The following is a 14,609-nucleotide window of genomic DNA, read 5'->3' on the forward strand; positions in this document are numbered from 1 at the left end:
AATGCACCTAGGACACTTACCCTCTGACTCTACTTAAGCTTATGTAGGTTGAACATTCATGGAATGACGAGTCTAAAAATTGTGAAGATGTCAGTCTTGTAATGGTTTTTCTGTAAAGCCCAAGGATTTGCCTGTACCTGTATTGCCTCTGCCTAATGAGAAATATCATCTCACTTATTACAAGCATATCCTAGCAAACAGCACATCTCTGATCAACTTGTTTTTGTTTTGTTTTGTTTTCTTAATAACATTTCTGAGATTTGTTAATGTTTAGAATTGACACATAGAGTGCTTGAGTGTAATTTTAAGTGCTGAATCAGAATTTGGTTAACTATAGATGTAGGTTCACGTGTTGCTTTTAGTGTATATAGGACCCATCTGTGACAGGGAATACATGACTTTGACTCACATTCACAGCGCACTGTGCCCCATAACAGAGGATTTGCTTTCCTATTAAATTACATCCTGACACCTCATGTTCTGAGACCCTCTAGCAACAATTTTCCTGAACAAACTCAGTACAGATCTCTGACAAGTATCTATATCATTTACTTTTTCACAGATCCTGAAACACGGGGACTGTTTGCACACAAAAATATTTTTGCAGTTCTGAGGTCTACTTTGAGAAACATGTCTAATAGTTATTTATATACTTGTGTGTGGCACACACATACAAACTTAGTGTTTTCTTAAGACCCTAATTTGCTGTTTGTATCAGCAGTAACAGCTAGGTATGTTCCTATTAGTGTGAACTTCATTTTAGAAACTGGTTTGTGTGCCTCTATTAAGAATGATGGAGTCTGTAAAGGACTGCACTGGGGTGAGGGAAAAGAGTACACAGTATCTCAAGTGTGAAAGTAATAAAACTGAAGAATCATAAGAGAAACAAACAAACAACAAAAACCCCAGCTAATTATTCCTATAAAAAATAGACATCAGCATTTCAAATCTTCATATGATGCTTGCTGTAATTACATATGCTCTCCCACAAGGCATGTAATCAAGATCACTCAACACAGTATCTATGGATAACCTAAGTCCACTCTGACTCCTGAACTCCTGCTTACAAAGGTCCTGTTTGATACTCACTGGGCAACACCATACACAAAACTGGCAGTGGAGAGTAACATTTCTGCAAAACTTGTGTGCCTTTATTTCCTTGTTTGAAAGTGGAGTGCCCCAACTTCCAAAGTTTATTTGAAAATGCAATTTTTATGCAATTGGACATTCATCCAGTGTCAAACACATTGCTACAACATGACTCAAGAAGATAACATTTAAAGGAAAAAGTATGTTCTGGGTAATGATTCTGATGAAGGAGTTAGATTGTACTTCTAGATAGATAAAAATGGTGGGAAAATAGGAGAGGTATGACCTACTCCTCAGGAAAAAACGCAGGCAGCAAAATACTTGGAATACCAAAAAGCAAAAATTCTAAGGGAACAAAACAATTAACCAGAGCAGAATCACATGCCTTATGGAATGAGAGGGAATGGATGAGGGGAACTCCGTTTCTCCAAAGCAAAGGGTGAAAGGTACTTAGGGCTTCTAAGGTAAAAAGACTGCTTCTGTCCATGCCCAACTATTAAACCCTGATTCAGCTCTTATTTTACATTTATCTGCCACTTAGCACAAATAACCAAAGTGGCAGTTGTTTGTACCATCACGATTCATGTGAGTATATATACTTGTATCTTCCAGTCCTTTCTATCTTACTCTTGTGAAGGACAGAAAAATCTGATATCAATACAGGAATTGAGAACACTGAAAAGAAAAATTATATTCATGACATGCTGCCATATGAAAATTTATGGTAGACTGTTAAAAAGATCATTAAAAAGCAGAAGGGTGCAGTGTTTATTACTGAGTGATGTTCATCATAGGATCACTTCTGAGAAACAAAAATAATGAGACTACAGATAACTTGGTGTTTTCTACTATTACTGAGAACATGTACCACAGTCATCACTTGCACCAGGGATTCAACACTGTTAGATCATAGGTCACACCCTGCAGATGGATGGAGTGAAACATCTTCTGCTGAAGAACCTTGCAGACTCTATAAAGATGACTCGTCACCATCTGAGATCCATCTCTGAAAGCCACCAGTTTTACAGAACATACCCTGAAATGATTCCAGTGAATATGTTGAAAGTGTTACGCAAGCACAAACAAACAAACAACAAGAAGAAAACAAATTAACCATTCTAACCATTCTCTAACCATTCTAAAAATCCAATTCTGCCTGAGTACTATTGCTTGTAAACTTGAACACAAGAAAATAATCTTGAAATAGCACTATGTATTTATGTTCCATTTTGAATAAATAATATGTGAAGACAGGCCACTGCATGTTCTAAAAACGTTTCCTCAGAAAGAAGTTATAAATCAGGATATTCAGCTGTCCCCTCTTCAACTTGGCCAAAGATGAAATGAAGAATTTGCCTTGCAGGCCTGGCAATTAACTCTGCTTTGTACTTTTAAATACAATAGACTGAGAAAGTTGAAAGATTCATCCTTTAAGGGCAAAGATTAAACAGAATGGTTACCTCAAGATTTCTCTGTGATCTCTGTGATCTGACCAAGCAAACTTCCCACTAGTACACCAAAAACATTTCAAGAAAAATGCAAGACTCATGACTTTTTTGTTAGAACAGACTGAGGGAAGGACAGAAGAGCAGACACAGGATGTCGTATCAGAAAAGGCTAGGCAGATCTTAGGAAATTCCCAGAATAATATATTGCAGAATCATTCTTTTTGTATCCAAAGTTACATTTGCAGTTTTTTTCTTCACATAAAAAAATAGGAGAGATAGTTCTATGACTTGCCAGCTGCATCATTCCCAGTCATGCAAGTCAACTCCCAGAAAAGCCTTTTTTTATATAGGAAGTTATAATTGATATTGAAAATTATACTGCTTGTAAGCCAGATAATTAAAAACTCATAAATATTCTCAAGCCAAATCCAAAGGTGAGCTTACATGCTTCAACGCTGTGTACTGTATTGGAACTTTAACTAACACACAACACAGGAAAAGAAAGTAAACACAAGAAAAGAAAAAAGTGCTTGCGAAATGCAAGGTGGCCCACAACATTCAGTATGCAGTTTTGAAGTTCAGCATTTAGTGATTCTTTGATTTGGTAGATGTTTGGACACATGTCAAAGCTTCACCTCAAACAAATATAGCTGTGACACATACTTTATTCCTGTCACTGATCACTGCACCGTGTATCCTTTGTGCATAATCTGAAAAGACGTTAAGAGGAAGTGGAGGAAATTGCACCATGAGGCTTGCCCAAAATTAAGATAACAGGTTCCTAAAGCACACCCTTGCTATCATCTCAATACTTTAGAATCTCCAGCCCTTTGTGTACTGCCCAGAGAGACTGTCTTTCTGATAGTAAATTTATCTGATCTCTGCTCCAAGTAGTTTATTTTTTTTCTTGCTGTTTTCTGTTTGTTTTTGAAACCTTAGAACAATTACAAGATAAAATGCAGAACTAGAATGCCTTCAGAGTGAGAACATGCACCCAGATGTGTCCTAAAAATCTCTTGAATGCTGTGCTAGAATTTTAAACTCCCCTTCCTTTCTCTAGTCTGGTGAAATTGATTTACGTATTTTTTTTAATTGTGAAAAGACAAAATTTGAGTAAGGAATAGCAATGTTCCTCATTCCTTAAAGAAATAAATTTCTATACAGAGCCTGATCCTGAAAAGGCAAGTCCAGTGAATTTTGGATGGGGTCTGAAGACAGAAATTTCTTTTTTAAGGTCTCTGTGATTTTCAGGCATGAGGTGAAAATTACATGGCTCAGTCCTATGTTAAGGGTGGAAAAGACCTCCAAGTTCATCTTGTCTAAACATCAACCCTTCACCATCATGCCCACGAACCATGTCACAACCATATCTCCGCATTTCTTGAACATGTTTTCAGGGATGGTGACTCCACCTCCTCCATGGGCAGCCTGTTCCAGTGCATCACCACTTACTGAGAATAGATTTTTCCTAATATCCATCCTGGCACGGATTGAGACCATTTCTTCTCATTCTATCACTAGCTATTTGGGAGAAGAGGCTAACCCCCCAACTTGCCACAGCCCCTTCTCAGGGAGTTGTAGAGAGTGATAAAGCCGCTCCTGAGCCTCGTCTTCTACAGATTAAAAAATCCCAGTTCCCCCAGTGAAGGGCCAAAAACTGAACACACTATTCAAAGTGTGGCCTTACCAGCACTGATGGTAGGCTAATGATCCCCTTCCTGCTCCTGTGCCCTACAGTATTTTTGATGCAATTCAGGATGCAGTTGGCCTTTACCACCTGAGTACTCATGTTCAGCTAGCAATCAACTAACACCTCCAGATCTTTTCCTTCTACACAGCTTTCCAGCCACACTGCCCCAAGCCTGTAGCATTGCATAGGGTTGTTGTGACTAAAGTGTGGAACCCAGCACTTGGTCTTGTTGAACCTCATACAATTGGGCTCAGTCTATTCAGCCTGTCCACATCCGTCTGGAGGGCCATCCTACCCTCAGATCAACACTTCCTCCCAACTTGGTGTCATTTTCAAACTTACTGAGAGTGCACTCATACCTCTCATCCAGATAAGGATATTAAACAGGATGGGCCGCAGTACTGACCCTTAGGCAATACAACTCACAACCACTTGCCAGCTGGATGTAAGTCCATTCACCATCACTCTCTGGACCTGGCCCTCCAACCAGTTATTTACCCAACAAAGAATCTACTTGTGAAAGAGTGCAAGGATATTGCTTGTACAGGCAGAGAGAAAATTAGGCAAAAGCCCCAGGCTGCCAGCTTTTCCAGAAGAATGCTGGGAAAGACAGCGTCAAAGGCTTCACTAAAGTCTCCATAGCCTTTTGCTTACCTACTGGGCAGGTCACCATGTCATAGAGGGAGATCAAGTTGGCCATGAAAGGACCCATCTTTCATGAATTGATGGTTAGGCCTGAGCGCCTGGTATCTCACACATACTCTTTGATTGCACTCAAGATGAGCTGTTCCATGACATACCCCTATGAAGATGTCAGGCTGACAGGCCTGTAGTTACCCTGAATCCTCCTTCTGACTCTTCTTGTAGATGGACATCACACTGGCAAGTCTCCAGTCATCTGGAATCTTGTAGGTTGACCAGGACTGCAGATAAATGATAAAAAGTGACTTGGAGAGCACCTCTGCCAGTTCCCTCAGTACCACTGGATGGATCCCATCTGGCCCCATAGACTTGAGACAGTCTAGGTGGAGTAGCATATTGCTAACTGATTCTTCCTGAATTATGGGTGGGAGTTATTCTGCTCCCCATGCCTGTTTTCCAGCTCAGGAATACCCTGAGGATAATCGGTCTGACTGTTAAGAAGAAAAGAAGGCACTGAGTACCTCATCCTCCCCGCCACATCCAATAAGAGATGGAAATTCTCCCAGATCCTCTATTTGTGGTTCATTGTTTGTAACAAAAAAAAAAATTTTGTTATGCTTCGCAATGGTGACCAGATTAAGCTCTAGCTGGACCTTTGCCTAATTTCCTCTCTGTATATACTAGCAGTATCCTTGCACTCTTCCCAAGTTGCCTGCCCCTTCTACCAAAGGTGGCATACACTTTTTTTTCTCTTTTCTTTCCACCCCCCCTAATTCTCATCAGAAGACTTGTATTCAGCCAGCCTGATCCTATTCCCCACAGGCTTGTCTTACAGCATATGGTGATGGTCTTGCAGGCTGTGGCATTTTGTGTATTTGGAAAAGAGAAGCCAGTTGCATTGACATTTTTAATTGTACAAAGCCTCTGCAGGACACAAGCAGGTAATCACTTCTGGAGACAGCCCAGTCCAATGCAGGGCTTAAAGTAAGGTCAAGCTACATCTGCTCCTCCATGGATGAAGACACCACAGATTCTCTTGCAATCCATATTAGTGCTTCATCACCCATACAGAAAATTGTTTTGTTTTCTGTTTATGTGGAATTTCTCGTATACCCAATGTGTGCCCTCTGCTTCTTGTCCTGTCACTAGACACCACTGAGAAGAACCTGGCCTCATTTTATTTACTTTCCTTGCTGCAGGTATTGATACACGTGACTGAGCTGCCCTTCAGCCTTGTCTTCGGCAGGCAACTGTAGATAATAACACTGCAGTGCCCCACCACACTGAAATGGCTCTTTATGCAGCAGCTAAGACTTTAAGCCCACAGAGGTCGGGAAAAAGCCCATTGGTTCTGCAACCATTTGCAGCTCTATTCCTAGTATTCCCACTTGGTCTTTGAAGGGTAGAACACACACCATAAACCACATAGGTTAACTGTTTGAAATAAAATGGTTTACAGTGCTTAGACAACATATATTATACAAACTTACTTGATGCAAGAACAGAAGAGACTCAAGCTTTTATTACTTTGTCAGATGTAAAAATTTATTTATGCTATTTATCAAATGCTTAAGTTCACACAAAAGATGACAGTTCAACTTCAGGTCCAATTGTCTATCAGTACTCCTTACACTTGAGTGGCCTTGAGGTTTCCAAGAACAGTTTTTACAAATGATGGCTTAAAACAGCAGAATCTCAAACAATGGCCAACTTCAGAAGCCTGAAAGTCACTATCCAAAAGGCATTTCTCTGCTAAGCACGACCCACAGATCAGAAGATCAGAACAGTGGAAGTCTTAAGAATCATTGCAATCCCCAGACACTAACCCTACTGCACTCAGAGCAAGTAAATCACATAGTCCTGAATTAGTAATACCAAACATTATAGCTAGTCTTAAAAATTTACCACACACACAAAACACTTTTTGTTTTTTAAGCATTATACCAACTGTGCATCAAAACAACTGCAAAATACATAATCATCCATTTGGCTTGGTTTTGCAATAAAAATAATATCAGTCATCTGTATGTTAACTTCATCTCGTGTTGTGCTCCTTTCCCCTCCTTTCTTACTTAGGAAAAAAAGGTATTAGGATCAGGCAGTTTAATGGTAGCACTGAGGTAGCATATTTTAATTGAATAGTATAATAGGTCTGCTACTGTGCCTCCTCTCCTTTAAAGCACACAAAAAAATAATCCCCTGTTTTTCAACTTCTTTGGAGAAGACAAGTGAACACTTCATTTTCAACAGCCACTCCATTTTAAATTCAAAGCACATAGCATCTCCGGATGGTACATATATAACAATAGCTAGAATGAATGAGAACACATACAGTAACAAGGAACGACGTGAGTTTTATTAGAACTATAGTTACATTTTCAGCTCTGTGGCACCTATTCTTCCCTATTATGAAATGCATCTTTACAGTCTCTGAAATCTGATTTCAAAGACTAGAATCTTGAAAATGGGCAGCTGCATCTCAGTTCTTCTAAACGATTTCCCCACTACCTGTAGAAGAGGTAAAACAATTGCAACAAAACCCAACAGAGATCAAAGACAGCTAATAAAAGAAATTACCAATATGGTTAAAATAAAAAAATCAAAAAAGTTAAGGCAAAATAGATAGCATGACAGAATGAACTGAGCACACCTTCCACTCAAAATTTAAACTGCAATAGCCTTAATCACAGCAGGAGTAGAAGCTCAGCTTCATAACAACCTGAGAATGACTATTTTCTCAGTTCTGCCTTTCTGCTTAAGAGCTTTAAAAGAAAAAGTCCAGCTGTGTCCAGTCTTAACAGACAAATTAATTGATGAAGTAACTCTTACTAGTAACTCCTGTTGGAGCGAGTAGTAAACAGCGATCCTGAAGAATGGCAGTCATTTTCTGCTCTGTCACACTGCTACACATGGCCTCATAAAAACTCTGTTGCACAGTACACAATCCCCACCCAGCCCAGGCTAGGTCTCCAAATTCCCCCTCTCCACCTTTCGTACAGCAAATCAAAAATTTTACTGCAGTTAAAACTCCTTGAGCACAACTGCAAGCGTAATAGGAATTTTTTTTTAACACCTGGGAAAGTAATTTGAGAATGTAACTGAACTTCCTGCTAAATAAACTCTCAGGAAAACATGTATACAGCAGAGGGAAAATGCAAGTAAACTAAGTTACAATGACCAATTCAAGCTGTTTAGAGAGACCTGTTAATCTTTCAAGTAATTCAAATAGCACTCCAACACCAGCTATCAAAAATTTAAGGCTTTTATGAACACTCTCTTAAATACAAAAGGAGTATTAAACAGAAAAAAAATATTGCTTACAGTAAATACAAACATCTGAAAAATCTCTGAAACCTGTTTATACAAATACTAATAAATTCTTTCATATTTTGTACAACTAGAAGGTGCACAGACTGGCATTCAAGATGGCAAACGTCTGTCAGATAATAACGTGATTTCCTTGGATAACAACACAGTTTAAAATGCCATAAATTAAAAATAAGTTAGTTCACATTTTCTTCCCCCAGTTTTTATGTACAGCTTAGTCTTTAATGAGATCTTGTAGCCTTGTTCAGAAGCTCGAGGTCTTTCCGTCGACTCTTGATTGCTCTGGTACAGCCATATTCTTCCAGTTGCAAAGGGATATACTTTTCTATCTGAATTAGCCCATGACCAGCAGGACTGGTAAACAGTTTAATCCAGGATGGCTTAAAGTTTCCTCTGAAGCCCAGGAAGGCCACACTTCCTGCAACAAAAATAGTGCAGTGTTAGAGGAGTCTAATTATAACACATGGGTCAGCAAGAGGGAAACACTCTTCCAAAATCTGCCTTCTGCCATTTACTCAGTATAGTGATCCAGTGTTAATGGCACAGGTACCAAATTGGGATACATTAATTCAAAAATTTTCAGTTACTATTCAATATTAAATTCTCTAAAATCTTCAATTTGAAAACAGAATCATCACAACAGTTATAAAAACTGTTCCCTCACATAGAACTTGTGCCACAGCCCTGAAGAGATGAAAACTGCCCCATGGGGTCCATAAAAATTGATCATCCCTCAAAATACCAATCACACCACTGCAACAGGAAATACTGGACTGGCACAGGGGATTGTTTAGAAGTAGAGTGGATGTCCCTCAGATTTGCTGCATAAGACACAACATAAAGGCTTCGGAAAAAAAAGCCCAGGCTTTCTCTATAATCAAGTTACAGAGAACTGCTAGTCACCTCCTTGCTTGCAATATGCTTCATACGTGTTTCCTCTGGGTGACATGAAGCAACGTCTGGACCCAGAAGAAATCCATGATGCAGATGAATGCACAAATTAGGGGGGAACCTCAAAGAAATGCACAAAATTTCACTAACCATTGCTCTGTAGATAAGGTGGTTTGGCTGTCCCCAAGAACTTTAAGGCTTCTGCTAAGTTATTAGGAATTTCTACCTCGCCTCTTGTGCTCAGTAGAACTACAGACCTGCAATAGAAACAGCGCAGAGACAGCAGTAGTTACAAATGAAGTTTTCCTGGTATCCTACATACTTTTACAGTTGGATGTCTTTATAGCCCACTTTCTCAAGAGTTTTTATGTTAAAGCTGTACATGGAAATAAGACAACATTCTCTGGAAAGTAGTATCTAGAAGAGCATACGCTTGGAAAAATATTAAAAAAACATATCCTAAGTTTAACTCAAACCCTTTTAAATAAAAATTTCCAGTGATTTTTGTATATTAAGGAATAATTAAACTATTGACCCAAAATTAAAATGCCAGAAAATGGATTTTCCAGACACTAACTTTTTATCTCCTTTATTTTTTTATTTCTTTTTATGTTTTTTAAATGACAATATTTTTTACTCTGGATCTGGACAAAAGTCCTAATCCAAGTAGGACATCTTGTCATACAGTTTGTCACAGTTTGTAGAAGTCTATAAATACTCTTACTAAAGCAAAAGTTATTCCTCTTTAAGCAAAGAGGTGCTACTACATGAGGTTCAGTTTCTTTTTGAAGTGAAAGGCATGCAGCACTGGAGAATTTTAATGAGTGGCTTTGCTTTCTCAAGCAAAGAAAAGTTATCTGTTATATTTTTCCTTTTTCCTCAACTTCAATACACATTTTGCTCACTTTCAGTGTTGTTACATAACCATTATTAGTTAAAATCTTGTTAGAGAGCAGAAATACAGCTTGCAGAACATACTGGAAATAAATGGTCATTACACGTACCTTTGTGGTATTTCAGACTTTAAATAGCCACCTACACGCTTAATGTCTGCTCCGGAAAATAAATTATTTCCTGACACGGTGCCAGTGCAGGCATCAACTACAACAACGAATATACCATTATCCTTGAAGGAAAACATTGTGTTATTGACCTGTATGGGAGGAGAGGAAAAAAAAAATTCATAAATCTACGATGACTTCAACTGTTGTTATACTGTGCTCAGTGCTAACCTTCGTCTGCACAATGTACTGCTTAGAAATGCTCACTTACCACTGTCATCTCTCCTTTTTTTTTTTTTTCCCCCTTTGAGGAGAAACTTTCAGTGAGACTTCTGAACTTGCATGAGAGCCTTCAATCACCAGCTTCAATGTGGTGACCAGTCAACGTTTGGGGAGATTTACTACCTGTTTTGGGGAGCTAACATTCAGATAATGAACCATCTGCACTTCTTGTCAATAGCACAGTCAACTATTCACTGTGGATGCACGATTTTGTCCCAGTGTCTCCTTATGCTCCTACTGCTCTAGATACAGTAAGACTCCTGTAGAAGTCTGCACTCAAGTACCACTTTTCTGCCTAAGGAACTCAGAGTTACACTATTAAAACCAAGCTAACACACTGACCTGGCAGAGCACAAGTCACTTAAAGCTTTGTGATGTGAGCCTATCTGCAATGCTATCCTCAGCATCACATGCAGGTCTACTTCAGCATCTGAACAGAAGAAAAGCGAACATTTTATACAATACCACACAGAATCAGAGAATCACTTGAGTTGGAAGAGACCTTTAAAGGTCATATAGTTCAACTCTCCTGCAATGAATAGGGACATCTGACTGTTGGACTAGATGAACTTATAGGTAATTTCCAACCTTAATGATTCTACAATTATATCATCTACAGATGGATTAGGTTGCTCAGAGTACTGTTCAGCCTGACATTGAATGCATCCAGGCACGGGGCATCCACCACATCTTAGCAACCTGTTCCAGCACTTCCTTCACACTCACCATGACTGCACTAGAACAAATACTGAAAACTATGGGCTCTTTTTTAACTGACATTTTTTAGGTTAGCAAAACTTAATGTCTTGAACGATTTGATATAACTATACAGGTTTCATCAGGAATTCAAAGATTTTTAAGTTATTCCTTGTTGGTACAATTTTCTCTTCAGCGGCAAAGGATTTGCAATTAGAACACAAAAGAAGGCAAAGAAGAGTGAGCTTAGCACTATGTAGGGCAGTACAACTGTTCCAATACTAAGACCTACAGAGCAAGAAAGATAGAAGAAAACTACAAGGAATACTCACGGAAATAAATGCTTGCTGACCTCTGCTTAACTCATTTTTACCAGATAAATTAATCTGCACAAGGAGGTAGTTTTTGTGAGGATCGCTGGTGAATACCATCTGGATATCAAACAGAACACTTTAAGTATACATATGTGTATGTCACTGACACTTTATCATGTCATGTTTTGCAATAGATAGCTCGTATTCCAAAGTAATATGACATATGAACAGTATAATACATTTTATTCCAGTATTTTTCTCATCGTATATAGAGAAAACACATAATGCAATTTCAAGTTTATGCTAATATGAAAAATCCAAAAAAGAAGAGGTTGGCTAACAGTATGTCTTGAACTATAGATCTCTGCAGGAAAGCCTTCCTACATGGTACACAGTTGACGGAGTAGCTCTACTCATGTCATGTCTTCTCTGTCGCATGTAGAGCAGGACGCAAAGCACAAATATGGAGCAATGTTTTTCCTTCAACCTACAACAGCCCCCCTACCTTCTTGAGCACAGAAAATAAAGAACATGAGTACTGCAAATTGATAGGTGTTGTATTCTGTGCTGAAAAACTGAAACTATGCCTTTAACACAAGTAATATGAAACACCAACTACACAGATGATAAAAGTTTTTGCTTATTTTCTTTTACCTGAGTCGTGCCACACTTTGTGCACGGTACAGTAGTTTTTACTGGCATCTGCTTTATGACAGCTGGTCCTTGGTAGTACTTTGGGTAAGCTTTTGCCATGCAGTTACTGACCCCTTTTGCTGAATCTTTGGTCACAATCTTGATCCTTTCACATCCCTGAGATGAGCAATAACTGTGACCATCTCTACTGTATTTGGCTTGAAGAAATAAAAACAGTAATCTACGCACACAAAAAGAAAAAGAAAAGGGAGGTGAGAGATAGAGAAAATAAATTGATTAGGAGGGAGATAAGTATTTATGCTAAACCTTAGAAGGTACATTTCATGATTTTGAGAAGTAGAAAACTATGGTATTTACTTCTGTACCATTGTTGAAACTTTTTCAAAATATTTACAGTTTACTAGAATTACAAAGTCTCTACTGACATATCTGAAATCTCTAGCAATTAAGTAAGATGTTGCTATGAATGCATATGTTTTGATAAGAACAACCACTCCTCAAAATAGAGGAAGGAAGGTAAGAAACAATAAAACAAACTGCAAGGCATATATGTTTTCCATAATTGTAGATCTTTATAGATACCAATAACAACTGTTCAGATATTCATCTGTATTTACCAGCACTGGACAATGTAGTTACGCTGCTGCATCTTAAACAAATGCCTGGAAATGCAATTTAGAGTGTTACCAATGCAAAAGGACCAATGACTTTTCCATTATATATTTAACTGTTATCAGTGGTAACTGCTATTACTGTTGTAGCTCTTAGACAAAGGAAACAAACAATCTTTAGAGCACAGTCATCTGCCCATTTTCCAGATAAGGAAACAAAGTCTTGTGTTAATCACTTATTTCCACATTAGATAACAAAATTCTAACACATGCAAGTAATGTATGTAGGACTTAATTTCAGTAAATGTTGACCACACCTTAAGCCTCTCAGAAGGATCTCAATGGCTTCTGTTACGAAAACTTTTGAAATGGAAATTAGGACTTATAAATACTATCCACAAGGCTAAAAGTGGATTTTCAGGAATATATAGTTTCCAAAACAGTCTTGTCACAGAGAAGTTCTCAGAAGTTTAACAAGAACGTACAAATTTTCTTTGAAGAGGGGTATTTACTTCCTGCAAGACACCTCTGCAACGCTGTAGATACCACATTTTCCCTAGATGTGGGATACAAAATATCTGTGTAACAGCAGCCTTCTTGAGAATGTATGCCCATAGCAACCACTGTATTTTGGAGGTTCAAAGTCACAAACAATATTCTTTCAAAGAGGATTTGGAATCCTTTGTAACAGCTTTCCACTAGCACAAGTGTCTCAATCAGTTAATCAGTTCCTTTCATTGCTATTATGATGTCTATTATCATTAAAATCTTTCATCACAGGCAAGTTATAAGGCGTTACCCAGTACTGTTGTCAAAATAAAACTTCTTGTCTGATCGATTCTTTTCAAGCTCCAGCATTGAAGATACAGGTGTGTAGCGTTCTACCTTACTCGACAGAGCAGATGACTTCCTCTGAAAGGTTTCCAGAACTATAGTAAAATCAGTATTTGGTTGATAACAAAGACCAATGCGAATCCAGTCATTCCTGAAAAGAAAACAAGTGTATGATTCAGTTCAGTTGACAATGACCAGCACACAGGTCACTCCAAAAACATAATTAACAGGAACACAAAGCTTCTAACCCTTCAATCCTTCTTCCCCACTTTCTTTCACTAATTGTTGCAGTAACTAGTACATCCTTAGAAAACATTTGATTTTATGCTTCAGACATTTATCTAGTTTATCCGACAGTAAGATCAAGTACCCCAAAGTATACAGTTTCAATTTTGCCAAACTTCACTTTTTGGTATATTTTCTTCTTCAAATGATTTTTTTAAAGACACTGCACTAAATATAAAATTTACTTTAGGTGCATTATTTATTGGTTCATCTCCTGCTTTTCACACTTTAATATTTGTAATTTTTTAAAAAAAAAGCAAAAATCCATTTTCACTGATAGTTACAAACTCTCAGCACGCTAATTCTGCAGCACATTACTTCATTGTTACCTTATGGTTCAATGACATGAAAGAAAGAAAACGTACTTATTGAAATTGATGAGGTAAAGATACGTGACATTTGGTGCTTTTCCATTCCAATGTATTGTGTAGCCCTTCTGAAGCATCACTACTGGCTGGTACTGCTGAAAGACAGCTTTCTGATTAATACCTCTAAGAACCATGGGATTAGATGGGTACTCATCTCGTACAATAGCCATGGAAAGATTCTGTCCGTTCCATGTTTGAACATAGACCTATATGATATGAAGGAAGAGGAAAGATTTGCAATCTTTAATCAGTAAAACATTAAATGAAACAGTGAAAGACAGACTGTATATTACTGCAGCAGAACAATTTGAGGCTTGCAAATATTTCACAGAATCATAGAATAGTAGGTGTTGGAAGGGAAGAAATCATCAAGTCCAATCCCCTCTGTTTCCCCTTTTTCTTTCAAAAAAGATCCCTATTTGAAAAACTATTGTAGATTTTGCTTGTCTTACAAAAAAACAAAAAACAAACAAACAA

General features: G+C 38.1%; 1 protein-coding gene across 1 annotated transcript in view; it reads right to left on the reverse strand.

Annotated features, from left to right (window-relative positions):
• Nucleotides 1-6,392: 6,392 nt before the first annotated feature.
• CEMIP2 (cell migration inducing hyaluronidase 2) overlaps nucleotides 6,393-14,609 on the reverse strand; it is a gene marked incomplete at its 5' end in the record, with an annotated part of 82,967 nt that continues 74,750 nt past the window's right edge. Inside the window, 7 exons of the mRNA XM_031557293.1 lie at nucleotides 6,393-8,614; nucleotides 9,238-9,344; nucleotides 10,092-10,240; nucleotides 11,399-11,497; nucleotides 12,035-12,254; nucleotides 13,445-13,630; nucleotides 14,130-14,338. Coding sequence (XP_031413153.1) covers nucleotides 8,418-8,614; nucleotides 9,238-9,344; nucleotides 10,092-10,240; nucleotides 11,399-11,497; nucleotides 12,035-12,254; nucleotides 13,445-13,630; nucleotides 14,130-14,338 — 1,167 coding nt within the window. The remainder of the gene's footprint in view (nucleotides 8,615-9,237; nucleotides 9,345-10,091; nucleotides 10,241-11,398; nucleotides 11,498-12,034; nucleotides 12,255-13,444; nucleotides 13,631-14,129; nucleotides 14,339-14,609) is intronic.

This window comes from Meleagris gallopavo, chromosome Z, assembly GCF_000146605.3.
Source record: "Meleagris gallopavo isolate NT-WF06-2002-E0010 breed Aviagen turkey brand Nicholas breeding stock chromosome Z, Turkey_5.1, whole genome shotgun sequence".
NCBI classification, from domain to species: Eukaryota; Metazoa; Chordata; class Aves; order Galliformes; family Phasianidae; genus Meleagris; species Meleagris gallopavo.